Raw genomic sequence first — 18254 nt, forward strand, 5'->3', positions numbered from 1 at the left:
CCCTTCTGTATTCCTTAGTTGAGAATTCTTTGTTTAGCTCTGTACCCCATTTTTAATGGGGTTATTTGAAAAATAAAACATTTTCAACAGAGGAACATTGAATGAGAGCGAGGAGGGGCCAAACAGCCCCTCTTAAAGTATGCTGCTTTCTTTTTTGTTGCTAGGTAACTGGGGAGGAGTTTAGCCTGAAGGTTAGAAGCTTGGGACATTGCCTACTTGACTAAAAGCCATGCTTCTCCTGTGGGAGCTGTGTGTGTGTGTGTGTGTGTGTGGGGGGGGGGGCGGCAGTAACTTCGACAGGAGCCAGAGTTCCAGGAGACATGAGAGAACTCCTTCTGTCCCATGTAGGTGAATTATCATGACCGGGTCCCGGGGTTCAAACCTCAGCTCGACTGGAAACCAGACTGTCTGTGTATAGCCCAATGCCCCACAATGGTTGGTTCCTTATGGTGGGGAAAGTTTTTGGTTCCATAGCAATAGGGGTGTGAGGCTACTTGCTCATATCACAGGAGATTAGGAAGCAGAAAAATGAGAATGCTGATGTCCAGCTGGCATTCACTTTCCCCACTTCTTTTTCAGATTGTAACTCCAGCCCACTGGATGATGCTGCCCTATTCTGGTTCTCTTCTCAGCTAATTTTCCCCAGAAAGGCCTCCATACCCACATCCAAAGGCATGCCTCACTAATACCCAATACTCACATTGATAATCAAAACCAACCATTATACCAGGCCAAATAATATCATAGGTCTGCATGAACAAGACCTTTGTTAAGAGGAAGGTCTCCCCTCTCTTCCCTTCTCTCAGTTTCTTTCTGTAGTCTAGTTTCATGATTAAGCTAAATGAAAGAATCATCCTAGGACTGGCTTGGTTAATTAAGACCACATGCTTCCTTGATTCAGAAGAAATAGAGATTCCCAAGTAGCTGCATAACTCCAACAGAGAAGACAAGTTCAAAGCAGGCTTTGGAAACATCATTTTCTTTAGGTCAGTGTAGAATGTCAGTTTGGGGAACACGGTTAAACAAGTTGAGAAGACAGGGTGATAAACAAAAAATACTCGACACAACATATGTACAGTGAGTTGCAAAGGTGTTTACCAGGAATTTGATAGTTGTTGTTTCTTCCATCTATAATTCCTCAGATCACTATTACACCTGAAAATGAGTTGTTCCTTGTCCTTTGGTGGTTCTTGTGGCTTTGCTGGTCAGACCAATGAAAGTGCCTGTGGGCACTAAACAGATGCTGGAGGGAAGCTCTGATAGCATGTGTGCTCTCTTCCTTGAAATGTTTATGAAAGTAGCCCTTGCAATCAAATCATGGCTTTTCTCCCCTTTGCCTTGAAGCACTGGGTGTTTCATGATAAGCCTGACACAATAATGTAGGTAAGTTTATTAAAAAACGACTCAATTTAAGTTCCCTGCTGAGTTTACCTGGGACTCACTTTTCAATTATAAAAATTAAAGGGTTCCATGACAAACTTTTTGCTTAGGTCTTTTTTTTCCTTCCTGAAACTTAGAGAACAGAGAGAGAGGGAAGGAGGGAGGGAGGGAGAAGATGATGTTCATGTTCAGTTTGCTTTTTCCTTCTTATTCAGTCTGTATCCCCAGGCCTTTGACATGTGCTGCCTATAGGCACAATTAATATTACCACCTTAATCCACCCTTCTGGAAGCATCCTTACACTCAGAGGTGTGTGTGTGTGTGTGTGTGTGTGTGTGTGTGCATTTTTTTTTTTGAGACAGGGTTTCTCTGTATAGCCCTGGCTGACCTGGAACTCACTCTGTAGACCAGGCTGGATTCAAACTCAGAGATCTGCTTGCCTTTGCCTTCCAAGTACTGGGATTAAAGGCACGCACCTCCACTGCCTGGCATTTTTTTCTTTAAGGTGACTCCATATTCTGTCAAGTTGATAATGAAGATGAACTTTCATATTTACCCTATGTTAAGACAGGGGGACAACGTTAACCCATCAGTGGCTAAGACAACACACTCTACTTAATGTAAAGTTAGTACAAAGGAATTGCTGGATAGGTTATTAGCTGCAGTAGGAATGGCATGTCTTACCACCCAAAAAGACACTCTAAAATGAATCCAGAAAATGTGAAAGATAGAAATAAATTTTGAAATCAGACCAAAAAACTATGAGCTTCATTCAAATGGGCATGGGATAAGCTATAGGGGGTCCAGAAGACACATTTTCATTTGGTCTCTGGTGGTCTCTTACATCTTACATGAAGGTTCCTTTTTGCCCATAGTCTTTCCATCATGCCATCTAGCCATACCAGCACCTGTAGCTAGTCTCTATATGCATAGGCTTCTCTGTCCATCTTTCTTTCAACCATCCTTGTGCCCCCTTCCCCAAAGATCTGTACCACTCAGCTGCTCCTGACTTGCTGGGTCCTGTTCTTAGGGCACATTTTCACATTGCAATTTTTCTCTTACGCCATTCTGAGAGCTAGCTTGCCAGAAATTCTGATCATTATCAGATCAACAGGACATACTTGAAAGACATCTGGGGTTTTAAATGCTAGTGCCCACTGTAAATGCCTGTAGGCTTACTTAGGTTTTATGCATTTTCCTCTTTTGTGCTACACAAAGGTCTTGCAGGCCTGAAACTTCTGGTTCTAGGGAGGAATTTGTGCTACTTGGTTCCTCGTGATCTGCATTTTTCGGTCACATAGGCCAAGAAATCCAAGTTTATACTACAGTGCTTTTTCCATGTCCACAGAACAGGATTTGATGGGTGCACCACCTCTTAGGGAGCTTAGAGGTGAAAATGCATGCTCTCATTCAAAGGTGTTGACTGATGGGTGTCCATTTGTCAGGACCTACTGTACACAGAAGGTAATACAGAGGTAAGTGAGGAGTCTGTGAAAGCAGATGCTTTAAGACCAAATTGAGAACATCATTCTCATTATTTTCTGCTGTATCTTGTGTGTGTAGCTCTCCAATCAAGTGTACCATTAGCCCCTTGCTGTTTCATTCTTTTGGTGCCTCCATAAGGAAACTATATATAATAAATGGGATGGAGGTGCCTGATATTTACTGAGCAGCAATAATGGTTCTACATCTGTGGCTTTTATGTTACATTTACAACACCTTAGTTAGTCCTCCAAGCAGCATATTATCACTGGGTTATTATTCTCATTTATCAGATGGGGGAAGATAAGTGGCACAGACAGCATCCTAACTCAGTTCTGACAGATCCCTGCCACACAACATTCTGCTCTACTATAAAGTGTTGTTGGTAGGCACTCTCATTATTAAAGAGTTAGAGAGAAGATGCTTTTGGCATTAGAAACCACAAGATTTCTGATGGCATCTCTCAAGTTCTGCCACCATGACCCCCAAAGCAGCCATGGGCAAGCAAAGCCAATGATGTGTCAGGAGTCTTATGAATGGACACTGAGATTTCAGTTTCATATAATTTCCATGTGTCACAAAGTAGATTCTTTGCTTTTCCCCCTTAGCAATCTAAAAATGCAAAAACCTTTGGTTTTAGTAGGACATAAACTAGAAATTTTGGTCACACCTTATTGCAGACAGTCAGATATTCACTAAGAGACAAAAATTGACTCGAGGAGTAGTGGTAAATATTTGTTGTTGTTTTAACTTTTTATTGATTCTTTGTGGATTTCATACCGCATACCCCAATCCCACTCATCTCCCCATCCCTTAGTATCTGCCTTGTTTTTCTTGATAGTCTTAGCAGTCTGTGGCCAGGCTTCTCTTTCTACTGAAGTGTCCCCAAAGCCCTTGCAATGTGATGGATACTCTGTACTCTTATTTACCATTTCATCTCTGCTGAATGTGTGTCTACAAAAGTCAAGTGGCTATGAGGCCCAAGAACCCAGTGACAGAAAAAAAAAGGTGGTATTAGATACTTTTATCACTGTGATAAAACACCATTGGCCAAGGCAAGGAAACTTATAGAAGGAAGGAGTTTGGGTTAGGGTTCCAGAGTGATAAGAGTCTGTCATGGTAGAGAAGCATGGCAGCAAGCTAGGCATGGTGGCAGAAACTGTGTACTATGAGGTCACATCTTGAATTACAAGCATAAAGCAGAGGAAAAGCACTGGGGATGGCTTACATTAAAAAAAAAAATCTCATAGCTGGTCCCTTAGTGACATACTTACTTCAGCCAAGGCCACACCTCCTAAACCAGCTCAAACTGCACCACTACCAGGGGACCAAGTATTCAAATATCTGAGTCTATGGGGGTGCATTTTCATTCAAACCACCACAAAGGTGTAGGTAAGAAAGAAATGTGTAAGATGGAAAGAATGGTGCTGTCTTTATAATGAGTTCTGGAATAAATGATGTCCAGTTGTGTTTAATAAACAGGAATCACCTGCTGTGTCTTAGAAACCACTAAGGGGCAGGGCGGTGGTGGCGCACACCTTTAATCTCAGTACTTGGAAGGCAGAGGCAAGTGGATTTCTGAGTTTGAGGCCAGCCTGGTCTACAAAGTGAGCTTTAGGACAGCCAGGGCTATACAGAGAAACCCTGTCTTGAAAAACCAAAAAAAAAAAAAAAAAAAAAAAAAAAAAAAAAAAAAACCAAAAAACCAAAAAACAAAAACTACTAAGGGGTTTACAAAATAGAGGCTATGATTTAAGACTCTCCAGGTGATTCTCATATGTAGCCACACGGGCAGGTACTATTTATCTGGGAGATGGTGCAATGTTGTTAAGGCGATTAGTTCATAGCTACCTAACCTAGTTTATTGAGGAATCGGGCTGGACAAATTCCCAAAGCTATATAACTGCTCTACCAACCATTGCTATGCGCTGACAGGCTAAGAGCTTATAAGTAAGGTTTAAGCCCTGGGCTCTGTAATTTACTGGCTCTGTTAACTCGTGAAACCAATTAACCTCACCGAGCCTTCATGAACTCCTCTGTAAAATGGGGATTAAATGAGCAAATGCACATGAAAGGATGCATCAAGTCTAATGATTGGTGCTGTGAACTTGAAAGACCCCAAAGAAATGAAATGTCTCATGCTATCATAAATCTCTGTGACCTGTGAAAACCATACACGGAATGAATGCTGACAATTTTCTCCAGGGAAGAAAGCTCTGGATTGCATCCTTTCTTCTTCTCTGCATAGGTGTCTGGGTGACAGGTCACAGCTTCTGTTCTTCAGACGATAAGGTTGCTATCATGGAGATAACCTGACTTTGCATGGGTCAGTAGCATAAGGCAGCGATATTTTCAGGAAAGATCACCCCTCTTGTTACTGTTATTCAGGTCAAGAGAAATGCTGAGCCAGACATGGTTACTCATGGCCAGCACTGGCTGTGCTTCACCTGGCCTCTGGTATGTAGCCCATGATTTCAGAGGCCTGTTAGAGACCATCTTTCTGAGCTAAAGAAGCTGAGGCTGGCTCCCTATTAACAGTTTTTCTACAAAAGTACTATATTCTTCTAGAATATAGAAACAATGTACCTAATATAGACAGCAAACAAGAATGTGTCAAGTCTAATGTGTGAATACTTACCTACAATATATCTATTTAATTATGAAGTATTATAAAATTAAAATATTAATAACATTTGAAACAACAGTGCTCTCTTAGAATTCTTTGTATGTTGGTATACAACTGTCTTAGTCAGAGTTTCTATTCCTGAACAAACATCATGACCAAGAAGCAAGTTGGGGAGGAAAGGGTTTATTCAGCTTACACTTTCATACTGCTGTTCATCACCAAAGGAAGTCAGGATTGGAACTCAAGCAGGTCAGGAAGCAGGAGCTGAGCAAAGGCCATGGAGGGATGTTCTTTACTGGCTTGCTTCCCCTGGCTTGCTCAGCCTGCTCTCTTATAGAACCCAAGACTACCAGCCCAGAGATGGTGCCACCCACAAGGGGCCTTTCCCCCTTGATCACTAATTGAGAAAATGTCTTACAGTTGGATCTCACGGAGGCATTTCCTTAATTGAAGCTCCTTTCTCTGTGATAACTCCAGCTGTGTCAAGTTGACACAAAACTAGCCAGTACAACAACCAAACAAATATTACCAATAAGGGAATTTGTATATTATGGATTATAATTGGGATGGGGACAATGTAGGAAAAACTATACCATTTAGTGAGAAATAAATACATTATGGTCTGTCAAATGAAAAAACAATGCAGTATTAGAAATAAAAATAGCTCTTCATGTTCTAAATGAATCTAGAAAGATACCCAGTATTTTATTTTTAATTAGATAGTGCATACATCTAATTAAAAGATACAGATACAGATGGAAGGAGATAATTGCTCACATGAAAAATCAAAAGTCAGGAATAACCAAGAAACTACATAATCCTGTCAGTTGTGTGAGGGGCCGAGGGATTTCACACTTCAGACAGTCTCATTTGTGGTGTTACTGATTCCCATGGTGTGAATATAATCATGCCACCACAGAGTCTGTGCTTCTAATGCAACGTCGCTGAACAAATATGTGAAGATGAGCCATACATCTTCTTAGAGCTTTATGGCTGGAGTTTGGGGACAACGAGAGGCATTTCTCAATGACCAAACTTTCTCCTATGGAAGATGAATAGATTTCTAGGAATCTGTTGTACAACACACAGTGCCTGTGATTAAAAACCAGCATCACAAAACAAATTGTGCCATTTTGTTAGAATAAAATGCAGGTTTGAGAGTGCTGCTGCTACGTAATTGCAAGAGAGCATGTGGGTAATAAGTTGCTAATAAAGGACTTGTTGAGGTCTCATGACTCTCATTCCGATGTAGAGAACAGGCTGATACTCATGTCATACACCTGCGCCATCTCACTTTTTCTCAGTATTACTATGTGGAACACTGCTTCTCTATCAGGGATGTGCTGTTATAGTCAGAATGTTTTTGTCTTTAAATTTAGAAGTTGAAAGTCTCACCACTAAAGTCATTACTGAGGTCTCCTGGAGGTGGTCAGGATGTGAACAGGATATAAAGAGATATTTCATCTTTTTTCCCCTTCAAGGGAGAACACAGTAGAAGGTGCCAACCATGACTGAAAAGCAGCCCTCATCAGGTGTTGAATATACCTGCATCTGATGTTTTAGCCTCTAAATGAAGAGAATTTCATCCCTGCTGTTCACTGTATTACTAAGGAGCGATAATGCACTAGAGCAGCATTAGTTCTCTTAACTCACAGTAGAGACGTGGTCTGGCTATGTCAGGCTGGAGAAGGCCTAAGGCAGACAGCTGGAGGAGGGGACAGCACCTGTGCTCCAGACCCACAGGTGATAATACCTCCATATCTGAGAATCTTGAGGGCCAGCTCAGCCGAGGTCTTCTTGCTTTCGAATTTTGTTTATTCTACTTTCTTTCTGTTCAGCATTTGTGATTTACTTAGCAAAATGATAGGGAAAAATGAGATTCTGAGGCCAGAATCTTCTAGGAAATGGGACCAACTTGATGCATCCTTTCATATGGGAAAATAGTTCAGGATAAAAGAATTGGGGCTGTGGAAATCTAGAGTTAAATGCCCGCTCTCTGAGGCCAAGGCCTTGGGGAAGCAATGGTGAACAGCGGCTTCAGGAGCTGTGTGGCATTAGCTCATGAGGGAAGAGTTCCAGACATCTTTATGTCCTTCAAAGACGCAGCTGGGGAAACTCCTTAGTAACTAATTTTAATTAGAGGCCTCACATGAGGTCCAGGAAGAAAGGGCTCTGACTTGCTAGGCTGTTCACTAGGGTGCTTCATAAGATCTGATGAAGCTGACAGCTTGCAGTGTGATAGGTTAAGTACTCTGAGCCTGCTGATGATGTTTTGCATAGCATCTGCAGTTGTTTTAGTCAATATTCTATTGTTGTGAAGAAACTCCACGACTGTGACAACTCTTGTAAAAGAAAGGATCTAATTGGAGCTTGCTTACATTCAGAGGTTTAGTCCTTTATTATCATGGTGTAAAACATGACAGCATGCAGGCAGAGGTAGTTGAAAGTTGTACATCTTCATCCACAGGCAACAGGAAGAGAGTAACAATGGGCCTGATTTGAACATTTGAAATCCCAAATCCCACTCCCAGTGATATACTTTATCCAACAAGGCCACACCTTTTAATCCCTGTCAAGTAGTACTACTTCCTACTGAGAACACTTTTAAATATACGAGCCTATGGGTACCATTCCTATTCCAACCATCATGAAAACTTGGATCAGGGACAAGACATAAACTGAGAATCAAAGGGAAATGGGATATTGGGTGCAAGCAGCTTCTTCCAAGGGTCAGGAGAGAAACTGTAACATCATTTAAACTCCCTAGCATGATGGACAGGGCTGAAAAGACTACTTAGCATTCAGAGTAGAGATGTAGATGTGCAGAGCGACCTGCCTAATTGCTAATCTGCCAGGTAACTGATGGCATATGACATTCTCATCTCTTACTCGGCATAGCTGTACCAGGAGTCTTAGACATCAATTATCTAATGTTCTCTACGTACCAGGAATTTCCCATTCATGTAATTCTTCCAGAAATCCTGTGAGTCTATTAGAAATGGAAAGTCATCAGAAGGAATTTGCCCAAAGCTATCCAATGCATCATGGGCAAATGGAATCATTACTTGGGCTCTGCACAGCTCTCTTTATACTAGGTACTGGAGTCCTTGGCAAGTTCTAGAACCAGCTGCATCTCCTAGAAGAAAGAACTGTGGCTCACAGGCTGGGATGTGTAGGAGTGACTGAGTCTCAGTTATATACAAGAAAGAAGGACGAGGCTCCTTGTGTTTTCACTTAGATATTTGATAGGTGGCCAGGAAGGGGCACATGTATTCCATAAAAAACCCACAGGCAGAACCGAGGCCAGAGAACGCTCTGCTTTACGAGTGGACTAGACAAGCTTTTAGGAAATGTCACAGACTCAGGTAAAGGTTAAGTGGACAAAACAAGTTTGTAGCTATACTGCTAAAGACACTTCTTGCTGGTTGTACAAAACCTGGAAGTAGGGAGCATTAGTTTGTTTATTCAGTGACCTCAAGAAAGACCCTGGGCCCAATAATGTTTTGAAACGGAGTCAACTTGTTGGATATCAACAGCATTGCAGAGTCCTAGGTCCTAAAGAGGCCTTCACTTGCCTAGCCCTAAGGAGAATGGATTTTTATCACATATGACCCATTCACATATATGGTTGACTATAAGTATTGTTCTAAATATCAAAGCCTGAAACTCTCAAGGCTTATGAGGAAAGTTTAAAGTGAACAGATACTGAGTTTAAAGATCAAATGAAGGGCTCACATGGCTCCTTTGCCAAGAGTGTTTAGTACTTCACACAATGATGCAGTAGGCTCTAGTCTTGATGACAGGCAAAGAAACACCTGACCATATCATTTGGTTGCTGCTGCTGTCATGCCTATGCTGAATAAATGAGGGAATGAGGGAATGACATGTAAGTCTACTTTCTCTGGATGTCAATTATTACAGGAATCTTTAATTATAGCAGTTCCTCAAGGTTTTGAAATTGGGGACATTGGAGGTAGAGGAAAGTGTCAGGAGACACCTATGTGTCAGGTTGTTTCAGTTCTTAATCAAGTTGTCAACTGGTTTGTCTTTCTGACTCTCTGCCATGGAATGCATCATGTAGTATGCTACCCTCTTGCACATTAGCTGGCCAAAACCTGTTTGTTTGGTTTTCCCAGTGACAGCTGAATGCTGAGTGAATAGCATCTTTTTGCACTCAGGAGGTAATGCTTAGACAGAGTATTTGGAGACATACTGTCTCTATGCCAAGGATATGGAAGGTGCCCTGAGCAGCTACTGGCAAGAGTGTTGTTTGTCGTCATCTCATCTACAGCTGCTCCAGGTCAGTGAGACACGAGCAGGCAAATGAGTTATAGCAAGCTCCACTAAGAGTTAGGTGTAGTGTTGATACCGGAAACTACAGCACACAGGTGGGGAAAACTGAGGTAAGGGATTTCTGCTACGTTTGAGACCAATTTGGGCTACACAGTGAATTCTGGGCTAGTTCAGGCTATATATTGAGATCCTGCCCCAAATATCTCCAACAAGAAGGGAGAAGAGATGAAAGGCATATTTCCCCAAATTTCTTAAGACTCTCTGTGCTTTGTGAAAGCAAATTAGAAAAGAGTACAAACATAAAAGAGAGAAGTAGAAATTTAGCTGAATATTTGAAGAACATCTCTATTAAAAGACAACCTGGTCCAGAGGGGCAGTAGAGTATGGGTGGGTAGGGGAGCACTTTCAACAGGCAAAGGGGAGGGGGAAGGGCAGATGTGGGGTGGGGAATTGGTGGAGGGGCTAACCGGGAAGTGGCATATCATTTGATATATAAACAAATGAAATGATTGATAATAATAATAATAATGATAATACAACCCTAGGAATCAACAGACATCAGAAATGACACATGCTGAGGTGTAAGAGAAGGGGCCTGGCGTAATGCAAATGGGTTTAAGGAGTATTGCTGAATTGTACTGCCTTGACAAATAGTTACTCAGGATGGTTCTGAGGTGAAACAGCCAAAGTAACTTCCTAAAACTCTTTGGTTTATAGGTAGTTAAAATGGCATGCCCATATTCCAACCCAATCTCCTGAGTTTATAGACAAAGGAGTTTGGGCTCACAATTCTGAATAAGATTTGTAAAGGGCAGAGAATTTAAAAAAGAATTCAGGCCTAGGAGGCAGATCTCACAGCTCAAACATCTCATGCTTTGTTTTGGGAAATTTTCAAAGTGAAATATAGTTGGGAAGTTAGTATAGGACTTAAAATAGGTGATTTCTTCTCTTAAAATAGCACCAAAAGCTAAGTGTTTGTAGACAGTGGGAAAAGGTGGCTATAAATTTGTATAAAAATAAAACGACTACTGGTTCTTTCCCAACTTCAGTACTTGAGAGACTGTGTGGTAAATATCTCATCGGTTTGGTACCCACTGAATCACTGGTCATATATGCAAGAAGACAAAGACTAGAATGAACTGAGTGCTTGCTTTGTACTTGACACCAGGTTGGGATCTTAAATAAGTTTCTTCCCTGGCAATTAGTATTCACAACATGAGGGTACCATTTTCTTACCTCACAAGTTGGAGAATAACCAAGCTGGCCAAGTTGAGTGGCCAAGTCCATAGAAAGGCTCAGTGGTCCAGCTGTGGTTCCAACTCAAAAGTGCTGGAGTTTGCCAATAACATCAACAAGATGGTTTACTGGAGGAGCCTCATTAAAGACTGGAGATAGCTGGAATTTAGAGAGATTTCTCACCAGCAGAGTCCTTTCCCTGAGAGTTGGATGACTGATCTGCTGATGTATGGCACACTCCTTGGTCTTAAATCACAATTTCCCATTATGAAAGTTAGGCATCTTGATGCTGCATAATTCCTTTTATAATGATCACTTGGTGTCATAGGGTTATTGAAATAGACCTGTCAGATCTCACAGGGCTTTTCCTTACCTGCTCTGTCCTTTCACGACCTTTCAGAAGGCAAACTCACTGTCTCAAGATACCAATAGGAACTGAAGGTGTTTAAGACCATTGTTTATTATCGTGCTATGAAGTAGTATAAGGAGGGGTGGGAAGGAACGTATCTACCCTTCTTGCCATAGTAATTCTCCATGGTCCTACAACTTTCTTCTCCTTACAAACCTAAATTGAGGACCAGTGTACTTTCTGTTTAATGCAGATAACCATGACCTGATACAACATCCTCAGTGTGCTATAGTTTACCTCTATATGACGTTTTGTATTACTATAGGCCCTGAGAAACAGGAAATGTGCACAACAGGCTTCATCTTTTACATCTAAAAATATAGAGTTGTCTAAGACTCCAAAAGGCTGGGCACCTATGAAGAGCTGGCTGGATTTGCTTCCCAAAGATAGGTACATGAAGCGTCTCATTGGCTTACTGTGAGATCAAATATGGTCCAACCTCAAAAACAGTCAGAAGACAGTGCTCATAAAGCTGGGGAGAGAGTTCAGTTAACAAAGTGCTTGCCTTCCCTTGGCCATGTAAAAAGTCAGGAGAGAGAGAGAGAGAGAGAGAGAGAGAGAGAGAGGGAATGAATGAATGAGTGTGTGTGTGTGTGTATGATTACATTCTCAGCTCAAGGGAGGTATTTTTATGTATGGTGGTGCTTGCAGATGGGGCAGTCTAGCCTAATCATTGAGCTCCAGGTCCTAATAAGAGACCCTGTTTCAAAAAACAAGACGGATGGCACAACATTGTAGGTTAGTCTTTGACACACATATATATATATATATGTCAAAGACTAACCTACAATGTGTGTGTGTGTATATATATACACACATATATACATATACATATACATATACGTACATACATGAATGCATCTCTGAGGGGCCCAGACTTAGTGTTCTTTCTGGGAGAGAAACAATATATCCTATTTCATTACAGAAGAGCTTTAGCTATTCTGCTCCAGAAACATCCCAAAGGCTTCCTACAAGTGCAGTCTGGACTCTTCTACAGACCCATGAGACGCTCTATGGGCAAAACTTAGTATACTTGATTTTAAAAGAGTATTTGTGTCAGTATGGCCTGCAATGTCAGGACTTGGAGGAAAAGGCAGGTATACTATGGATTAAAGGACAGCCTGGGATGCATAGGAAATTCTAGACTGGCCTGGGCTATGTATTGAGACTCTGTCTCAAAAATATAAAACCAAACCCTAACAAAAAGTATTTGATTATGAAGCCATTTAGGTTTGAGCTAGAAAGGTCAGTAGCTAACCTTTCAAGCTTCCTTAATTAGGGCTGTACTCTTAAAATATCTATTTACTTCTAATACAAAAAACAGATAAGACTAGCATGAAGATCTGATAATATTACCTTGAATTGCAGTGTCTGACTAACACACTGCAGGTAAGACGATAGGTGCTGCCTCACTTATTCCTGAAGTTTGGAAATACTTCGCTACTTGCTGTCTTAGTCCTCCTTATCTCAACTTCCCCCATTCCTCACCTCCCGAGAGAGCCCTCAGATTCATCTTCTATTCAGCAACTAAAGGGTAATGCCCAGGTCAGCAAGAAAGCACAAACTCTGGGTCTGTGAAGAGTGGACTGGCATAACTTCAGCTGTAACTTCTGTTATGCCTAGGAGACTTATAGAACATAAATGGGGTGCAGCAGGACTGATGACCTGGCAACTGTCAGCAATGGAATCTCACTATTCTTCAAGTATGGCCTTCAACATAGGTTCCTTGGCTGGACACTGACACTGGTCTTTCCCTGTCTTCTACCAGCTTTAACTCCCACAATATTGATTTCAGGTTTATATCAATAGTCAAGGTAGCTACAGATCAAACTGTAGTTTAATAGGGTCCATTTCTGAACTTGCACTTCCAGAACCTTGGCTCACATCTTTTTTCCTTTGGGTTCTGGGCCTCATATTTTTGTATTTTTTCATCTTTATATCTCTTTTTAAAAATTAGATATTTTCTTTATTTACATTTCAAATGTTATCCCCTTTTCTAGTTTCCCTCCAAAAATCCCCTATTCCTTCCCCCCTCCCCTTGCTCTCCAACCCACCCACTCCCTCTTCCTGGCCCCGGCATTCCCTTATAGTGGGGCATAGAGCCTTCATAGGACCAAGGGCCTCTCCTCCCATTGATGACTGACTAGGCCATCCTCTGCTACATATGCAACTAGAGACATGAGTGGTACATTTATACAATGGAGTACTATGCAGCTATTAAAAACAACAAATTTATGAAATTTTTAGGCAAATGGGTGGATCTGGAGGATATCATTCTAAGTGAGGTAACCCAATCACAAAAGAACACACATGATATGTACTCACTGAGAAGTGGATATTAGCCCAGAAGCTCAGAATACCCAAGATACAATTTGCAAAACACAAGAAACTCAAGAAGAAGGAAGACCAAAGTGTGGATACTTCGATCCTTCTTAGAAGGGGGAACAAAATACCCATGGAAGGAGTTACAGAGTCAAAGTTCAGAGCAGAGACTGAAGGAATGACCATCCAGAGACTGCCCCACCTGGGGATCCATCCCATAAACAACCACCAGACCCAGACACTATTGCCGCCTCATATTTAATTCTGACTTCTGGGAAATCAGATCATCAGGTCTCAGGGTTAATTTTCTGGCTCTTTTGTCTGTAGAGTTTGAGGTCAGACTCTAGGATCTGTCTATGCAGCATATTCAGGTAGGGCATTTCTCAGACATCGGCTCCAATTCTGTTCTTAAGAGGTACCAGCCCATTTTGGGACCTGAAATTGTGTAGCCCAGGTTCTAATCCTGATAAAAATACTGAGTGTCTCTTAAAAAAAAAAAAAAAAAAAAACAAGGATGGCATCAATGGCAATGAGCATGGAAGAGAGAGAAGGATCCAGGGGCATTTTGGAAACAGATAGGGAGAAGCTGTACTTGGGAGAGAAAAAAAAATAAAAGGGGAGTTTTACTTTCCTTACTTATTCATTTCATGAAGCCATGGGTTCCATCTAGGGCACTTAGGATTGTCAGCTGTTGGATAGAGAATGGCTGCACTAGAAGTGACTAAGAATAATGGAGACAGAAACAACAAAGAACATGCAGGACTGGTGTTAGTAACAAAGTAGAATAAATAACCTGATTTTAGACATATGATATTTGAGGAATGATGTACTTAGAAGTACCAAGGTCCAAATACATCTACCTATTCTCCTGCTACCTCCTGGGTAGGCTATACATGGACCTTTTAATGAGAGGAACGGTCAGAGGGAATATGAGTGCCTGCTACTTTTGCAGCCTGTACATGGAAGACTGCAGCAAGATAAATGGTGATACCTATTGTGAGTGTAGATCTAAATTGTTTGTGTAATATGGCTGGGAAAGACAACTTCTGCCAAGGCTTCCACAGTTTAACTGCTTCATCACTTGTAGCATGACATGAAATAATAACTGGAGGTGTTACCTGTATATATATCTTGTGCCCTGATAAAAACCAGAAAACCAGGCGGCCTTTTCCATGTTGCTGTTCATCTCCTTTCTTTGAGGAAGGAAGAGTAAGTCTATGCATCACTCTCTATGCGCCCCCCCCGCCACTGCCCTTACGACTTACCTGTGTTATAGCCCCTTCCAAGAGCTGGCCATGGACGGTGGTTTTTCCAGAGATTTCCAAGATACCAGTCACTCTGGTTCTCTACCAAGCCCAGGACCTGTTGCCCTGTAAAACACAGAGTACATAGATATCTTAGAAGCAGCAGTCAGGCATCTAGAGCTGGAGAGTATGGAACAAAAGGAATGATTATGCAGACCATCATAATAACAGTTTGTATCCCCTGGGGGCTTTTAAACTAAGTATCAAGTCCTGACCTAAGTGTTTAACTCGCATTAACATATTTCATTTTTACAATTAGACTGCTTCTCAGAACAGGTGATTACTTTGTCGAAGGTCATCTAGTTCTGATAAAACCAAAGTCTCTGTCCATCCATCCATCCATCCATCCACCCACCCATCTACCCTCCCATCCATCCACCCATGCATGCTTTCATTCCCTAAATCATGGGATATGAGGCATATCCATATAGCCTGACATGTTAATCTTTAAGCATTTCAATCTGATGTTTTTCACTGTATATTGATTTACTGGTTTTTTTTTTTTGAATCTGAGCTGCAAATGTTTGTTTATTTGTTTTGTTTTAACATCAAAGCATGGGTAATTATCCTCATTTGATGAGCTGAGAGCCCATAAGGGACACACTTCTCACAATGTGTCTATTCTTACTACTCCTAAAATACATCAACCTATGTCAATAAGCACCATGTCAACCCAAGAGTGTCATCTGAGGGGATAATTACTCTTCTGTCACTATAGTTGGCCTTGTCTCTGGTATATAATGACATCACATATGAGTTAGGTTTGTAGTCCATCACTTAGGGATGTGTGTCTGGAATGCAGGTAGGACTGCATTTCTAAGCCTTCCAGAATGTTATCAAACCTATCTGGCTTCATTAAAATGATCTAGTAAGCTGGGCAGTGGTGGTGCACACCTTTAATCCCAGCACTTGGGAGGCAGAGGTAGGTAGATCTCTGAGTTTGTGGCCAGCCTGGTCTACAGAGTGAGTTCCAGGATAGCCAGGGCTACACAGAGAAACTCTGTCTGTACTAGCTAGTTTTGTGTCAACTTGACACAGGCTGGAGTTATCACAGAGAAAGGAGCTTCAGTTGAGGAAATGCCTCCATGAGATCCAGCTGTAAGGCATTTTCTCAATTAGTGATCAAGGGGGGGAGTCCCCTTGTGGGTTGTGCCATCTCTGGGCTAGTAGTCTTGGTTCTATAAGAGAGCAGGCCGAGCAAGCCAGTAAAGCCTCCATGGCCTCTGCATCAGCTCCTGCTTTCTGACCTGCTTGAGTTCCAGTCGCAACTTCCTTTAGTGATGAACAGCAATGTGGAAATGTAAGCTGAATAAACCCTTTCCTCCCCAACTTGCTTCTTGGTCATGATGTTTGTGCAGGAATAGAAACCCTGACTACTAAGACACCTGTCTCCAAAAAAAAAAAAAAACAAAAACAAAAACAAAAAAACAAAACCCAAAAAAACCCCAAAAACAAAAAAACAAAAACAAAAACAAAAAAAAAAACAACAAAAGATGATCTAGTAAGACTTCAATAAAACGTATTGTCTTAGAATTACCTATAATAAAAAATTTAGAATTTATTGACTAGGGATTGAGGCTCTCATATGAGCAGTGATTAATATATGTCCTCATGGAGCTAGTATGTGAATCTACATTTGTTTGACATCAAGATTCCTTTCTTTTTAATGAATTACTCTTACAAGTTTTGTGGTAGGTATCATTAATCTTTATCCCATAGAAAGAGAAAGAGGCTTAGTGCCTTTAAATAATGTGTTAACAGTCACAAACCTAGCTATTGATGGCTTTCACAGCTAACATTCTAGAGTGAAACTTCTTAGGTTGTTTGTCAGTCTGATAAATAAAGAGCTTTCTAACCAAATGAAAACCCACCAGCATGCTAAGAAAACATAACAGTACTGTTGGAACACCATGCTGGGTGATATAGGACCTCCTTGGTACGATGACAGCTCTCTGAAATGATGGTGCAAGGGTTTGGTGTAATTTATTTGATCAATTTATTGAGCTGCTATCTCTGCTATCTCAATCATTTTCCTAGCACAAACATATAAATTAGAAGCAGGGAAAAAATACTACTACTCAATTTGTCAATGTAGGAGATCACATCCCAAACTTGCATAATCCCTTGGGAAAGTATATATGCAATTTAAAGAGTACAAGATCCAACCAATGTCTCATACACTAGTTTTGGGGTTGTGGTGAAGAACAACCAGCTGAAAAAGGCTTGCCCCCCTTAGCTGAGAAGCTGGGATTATAATCCTGGCACTATATAACAATTTGGTTACTTTACATAGGAGCACAGGACAGAACCAAAGTAGTACTTGGAGGTCATGGCTTAAGGAGCCTGGGTTAGGATCACCAACATTTTTGGCTTGATAACAGGCATCAAAAACCAAGACCAAATAAAGGTATGGTGGCTCGATTGAGGAATGCCTCTCCTAGGCTCAAGGCATCTGAAAATTTGGTCACCGGTTGGTAATGCTGTTTGGAGAGGTGGAACAGCCTTGCTGAGGAAACTATATCACCGAGGGTGGGTTTTGAGAGTTTATAGACTTTTACTTCTCTCTCCCCTTCATGTTTGTGGCTGACGATGAGATCTCCTAGCTTCTGGCTCCTGATCCCATTCCTGCTGCTTGCAATCATACCTTCCTGGCATGATGAACTCTTATCCCCCCTGGAGTCATAATCAAAACCAAACTCTTCCATAGTGAATTTTGATCATGGCATTTTATCATGGAAACAGAAAAGTAATGGATACAGGTACCACATACTCAGAACTGGCAAACAGGGAATGAGGTTTCATTGCATTGTGGATGGCTACCTGCATCTCAAGAAAGATGAATTTTTAATATCTAAAAATCCAAATTTTGTATTTTTGTACCATCTCCATTTGATTTGTACTCAACCTATTGCTTCAAACAAGTCTTTTCATAGCTTCATTCCTACCCAACAAAACTGTAGAGTGTTATTTGTGTTCTTGCCTCTTGCTCACTATGTACTCTCTCAGCAGTGACCATAGTTGCACCTGCTAGTCTTTGCCCACACTCCTTTCAAGGAATATATTGAGCTTGACACTTAACACAAAACCCTGAGTCTCAGCTATACTTTGTATTCATGGCATTGTGGCAGATGTCTTTATTTAGTACTTCCTATCAATATTTGTGCCTTCAGGTGATTAGCATCCCTTAAATTAATGAGTGGGT

General features: G+C 41.2%; 1 protein-coding gene across 4 annotated transcripts in view; it reads right to left on the bottom strand.

Moving 5' to 3' along the window:
• The window catches only part of Large1 (LARGE xylosyl- and glucuronyltransferase 1), a 539124-nt gene that overhangs the window by 82445 nt on the left and 438425 nt on the right, over nucleotides 1–18254 (bottom strand). For all 4 annotated transcript variants that reach the window (XR_003947238.1, NM_010687.2, NM_001317391.1 and 1 more), the window contains one exon: nucleotides 15014–15118. Coding sequence is in view for 3 of the 4 variants with exons in the window: in NM_010687.2 (NP_034817.1) it covers nucleotides 15014–15118 (105 nt within the window). In the remaining variant the exon portion in view is untranslated. The remainder of the gene's footprint in view (nucleotides 1–15013; nucleotides 15119–18254) is intronic.

This window comes from Mus musculus, chromosome 8 (genome assembly GCF_000001635.26).
Source record: "Mus musculus strain C57BL/6J chromosome 8, GRCm38.p6 C57BL/6J".
Taxonomy (NCBI): Eukaryota; Metazoa; Chordata; class Mammalia; order Rodentia; family Muridae; genus Mus; species Mus musculus.